Source organism: Astatotilapia calliptera, chromosome 10 (genome assembly GCF_964374335.1).
Source record: "Astatotilapia calliptera chromosome 10, fAstCal68.1, whole genome shotgun sequence".
NCBI classification, from domain to species: domain Eukaryota; kingdom Metazoa; phylum Chordata; class Actinopteri; order Cichliformes; family Cichlidae; genus Astatotilapia; species Astatotilapia calliptera.
The window spans coordinates 31,741,905-31,746,527 of NC_137431.1; the positions used below are offsets into that span (position 1 = coordinate 31,741,905).

Genomic DNA, 4,623 nt, shown 5'->3' on the forward strand with positions numbered 1-4,623 from the left:
CTGGTCTTGATGACATTTGCTTGAGGTCTTATCTAATTGGATTCTCTAAATGGCAGCAGTACAGAGGACCGGTCACAGGATAGGACAGTGTCATCATTGCTCCAGTTTAGCTTTCCATCATTTCTGTCGTCCTTCTAAAATAAATCTTAAACAGTACTCAAACTACATCTGTGCTGTATAAAGGAGTGTAGATGTTCTATCTTCATGTTATGAAACACTTCTCGCAGGCAAATTGTCTTAAAACCTTTAAATAAGAGGTAAGAAAAAATGTGAAAATCAAAATTCTTCTGATTGCTTCTTTCTTGCCATCCTGTGCCTTGACCTTGTGTCTCTGATTTTGTGGGATTATGTTTCACAGGAAACTTTTTTTTTTTAAGAATTTGGAATTTAGAAAGGCAATCAGAAACTCAGCCTTTTTGCAACAGCACACAAACAGTTTTTTTCTTTTTAATTCTGCCTTTGTGGAGCAGTTACTGCTGCTGATCTAAAGCCGTCCAACTCCAAGTGGGTGTCCACTTTTTGGTGGGCTTCTGCTCGCTTTTCTCCCACACTCGCTGCTGCTTTTTGGCAACGAGCAAAAACAGTAACTATGGAAATTCATACATGCAATAGACGCATTTTGTGATGAGGCAGTTCGCTAGCTCAGCGGCTTCCTATTACACCTGTATATTACCTGTTACTCCACAGTCATGCAGTCTTTCAGTTTATGCATTCATTTAAAAACTGGACATCTTCATTTTTCTTCTTAGCTTTTTTCTTTCTTTGAAAATCCTTTGACTATTTGATTAAATTCAAAGGCATTCCATGAATAGTCTAGTGCGCATGCGCCAACCAGCGTGCAGCCTGTTACAGTCGCTCCTGCTTTTCTCTTAGTTTAGCTCTTTTTTCTTACGTATTCTTTTTTTTTTCTGACTTGTATTTTCCTCCGTTTTCTATCTCTTACTCAATCATGTGGATTGAGAGAGTTTTTGTTCTCCTGGTGGCCGTGGAACTGTTACTTTTATCATGGAACGGGACCGCGGCACATCTACACGCACGGACTGTTTACTCCAGAGATCAGCTGATCGCCCTGATGCCGGCCGGCTCGCTGGCCAGGCCCGCAGAAGTACCAGCTGAAATTTGGAGGAAAACACATCGGGGATGCAGAGGTCAAGGACAGAAGAGAAGAAAAAAGGTGACGGTGAGACAGCGGAGGCTCGAAGCGAGGAGGAGGTTTAAACCGTGTCTGCCGTCTATCGTGATGGGAAATGTGCGATCGTTGGCAATTAAAATCGACGAGCTCTCAGCACTGGTACGGAGTCAGAGGGAATACCGAGAGTGTAGCCTGATGTGTTTCACCGAATCATGGCTGCACCAGGTCATTCCCGATGAGAATGCTTCCGTGGAAGGCTTCCACACTGTTCGGGCGGACAGGGACAGCATCGCTAGCGGTAAGCGTAAAGGAGGTGGGCTTGCTGTTTTAGTTAACAACCGGTGGTGTAACCCTGCCAACATAACAATCAAAGAAAGGATTTGTTGCCCGGACACTGAACTGTGTGCTGTTGGACTCAGGCCGTATTATTTACCCAGGGAATTCTCTCACGTCATCTTGGTGGCTGTCTATGTTCCCCCCTCTGCTAACCCCACAGCTGCATGTGACACTATCCACTCTGCCATAGCTCGGCTACAGACTCAGCACCCGAGTGCCTTTATTGTGATCTCGGGTGACTTCAACCATGTATCACTGGACAATACACTACCAACATTCAAACAATATGTGGACTGTCCCACCAGGGGAGAGAAAACTTTAGACTTACTGTATGCTAACGTCAAGGATGCATACAGCTCCTCCTCCCTCCCCCCACTTGGTAGGTCAGATCATAACCTGATTCACCTCACCCCCTGCTATGTGCCAATTGTGAGGAGGGAACCTGTGACCACCAGGACTGTTAGGAGGTGGTCAGAGGAGGCAATAGCGGAACTACAGGGCTGTTTCGAGGTGACCGACTGGGAAACACTCTGTGAGCCTCACGCCGAGGACATCAATGGGCTTACTGAGTGTATCACAGACTACATAACTTTCTGCACCGACTCCATTGTTCCAGCTCAGACTGTTCATTGTTACCCAAATAACAAGCCGTGGGTGACTAAGGACATCAAAGCCCTCCTCAACAACAAGAAGAGGGCTTTCAGAGGGGGCAACAAAGAGGAGGTGAGGAAGATCCAGGTGTTACTAAAGGACAGGATCAGAGAGGCTAAGGACAATTACAGGAGGAAGCTGGAGTGGAAACTCCAGCAGAACAGCATGAGAGAGGTGTGGAGGGGCATGAAGACCATCACTGGATTCAGGCCAACCAACAGCAGGGGAGCTGAGGGAGGTGAGAATAGAGCCGACGAGTTGAATCTGTTTTTCAATAGATTCGACACCACAGTGTCTGCTCCCACCCCCACAACCTCACCTGCAGTCAGCCTGGAATCCAGAGCCACACCACTGTGCCAGCCTCTCTCTTCACATGTTGCCTCCTGTGAGATTCCTGACACCCCTCCCCCACCCATCACCTTCACTCAATACCAGGTTGAGATGCAAATGAGGAGACTTCACTCAGGCAACTCTGCTGGACCAGACGGAGTGAGTCCCCTTGTCCTCAAGGCCTGTGCCCCCCAGCTGTGTGGAGTCTTTCATAAACTGTTTATGCTGAGTCTGAGTCTGCAGAGGGTCCCGGTGATGTGGAAGACATCATGCCTCGTCCCTGTACCAAAGACGCCTCGTCCCAGTGGCCCCCAGGATTACAGGCCCGTGGCACTGACCTCCCACATCATGAAGACCTTGGAAAGGCTCATCCTGGACCAGCTGCGACCCATAGTAAGACCACATCTGGATCCCCTTCAGTTCGCTTATCAGCCTCGTCTCGGAACAGAGGACGCCATCATCTACCTGCTCAATCGTGTCTACACCCATCTGGACCAGCCGGCGAGCACTGTGAGGGTCATGTTTTTTGACTTTTCCAGTGCTTTCAACACCATCAGGCCGACCCTCCTGGGTGATAAGTTAGCAGCGATGCAGGTGGATGCTTCTCTGGTGTCCTGGATTGTTGATTACCTGACAGGAAGACCACAATATGTACGTCTCCCACAGTGTGTGTCTGACAAGGTGATTAGCAACACAGGGGCACCACAGGGAACTGTCCTCTCCCCCTTCCTCTTCACCCTCTACACCACAGACTTCAGCCACTGCACAGAGACCTGCCATCTTCAGAAGTTTTCTGATGACTCTGCGGTGGTTGGATGCATCAGCAGGGATGATGAGACAGAGTACCGGGCTGTGGTCGACTCCTTTGTCACGTGGTGTGAGCAGAATCATCTGCAGCTCAACGTGGCAAAGACCAAGGAACTGATCGTGGACTTCAGGAAGACCAGGAAACACTTGACCCCTGTTTCAATCCAGGGGGTCAGTGTTGACATTGTGGAGGACTATAAATACCTTGGAGTACACATTGACAATAAACTGGACTGGGCTAAAAACACCACAGCACTTTACAGGAAGGGCCAGAGTCGTCTCTATTTTTTGAGGCGACTGAGGTCCTTCAACATCTGCCAGAAAATGCTGAGGATTTTCTATGAGTCTGTTGTGGCCAGTGCGATCCTCTATGCTGTTGCATGCTGGGGGAGCAGGCTGAGGGTCGCAGATGCCAACAGACTTAATAAACTGATCCGTAAGGCCAGCAATGTTGTGGGGATGGAGCTGGACTCCCTCAAGGTGGTGTTGGAGAGGCGGATGCTGTCCAAGATAAAGACAATGTTGGATAACACCTCCCACCCACTCCATGACATGCTGGTCAGTCACAGGAGCTCGTTCAGTGAGAGACTGAGATTACCGAAAAGCACCACTGAACGACACAGGAAATCATTCCTGCCTGTGGCCATCTCCCTGTACAACGCATCCACTTAACACACTGTTTGCTGCTACAACTACACATGTTTCTTTTCCAAATATTTATTTATAAGTGACTTATGTATGTATGTATGTATATATATATATATATATATATATATATATATGTATATATATATATATATAGATATATGTATATATTGTACTATTCTTAGTTAGCATATTGTCTGTCTTGTCTTAATGTTGGTTTATAATGGAGCACTGTAACAAAAAATAATTTCCCCCAGGGATCAATAAAGTATTCTGATTCTGATTCTGATTCTGAATAATGTTAATAGGCCTGTGTTCACATTTACCATCATTTGTTTTTATCTGTTGTAAACTGTAGACCTGTATGCCCATTACAATCCATATTTTGTAAACTAAACGAAATCCATGTTTTATGACTATTGGACTTTGTTTGTGTGTTTGTTGTGGTGGCCTTTCTGGCTGATAAAACAGACACTTCTTCCACTCTAGGTGCTCAATGCCATTGAGTGTGTATAGCTGTGTGTTAATACATGTGAGTGCTTTGCTTCACACTGTGGCCTTAACCTCCAGAGAGGAACATACACGCAAGCCTGCACAAACAACTTTACCACCTTGACCTGTCAACCACACGCACAGACGTAGCAAGACAAACACTTATTTATCCCAAGGTCAGCAGTGGGTGACGGTAGATTAAAGAAGGAACTTATGTGCTTATGTGGATG

At 46.6% G+C, this 4,623-nt stretch overlaps 1 protein-coding gene across 1 annotated transcript; it reads left to right on the forward strand.

Moving 5' to 3' along the window:
- Positions 1-210: 210 nt before the first annotated feature.
- On the forward strand, positions 211-4,158 carry LOC145431482 (uncharacterized). Its single transcript, XM_080307341.1, has 2 exons — positions 211-4,004; positions 4,059-4,158. The coding sequence occupies exon 1, from the start codon at positions 950-952 to the stop codon at positions 3,926-3,928; it is 2,979 nt and encodes a 992-aa protein (XP_080163467.1). The 5' UTR covers positions 211-949; the 3' UTR covers positions 3,929-4,004; positions 4,059-4,158.
- Positions 4,159-4,623: the final 465 nt, after the last annotated feature.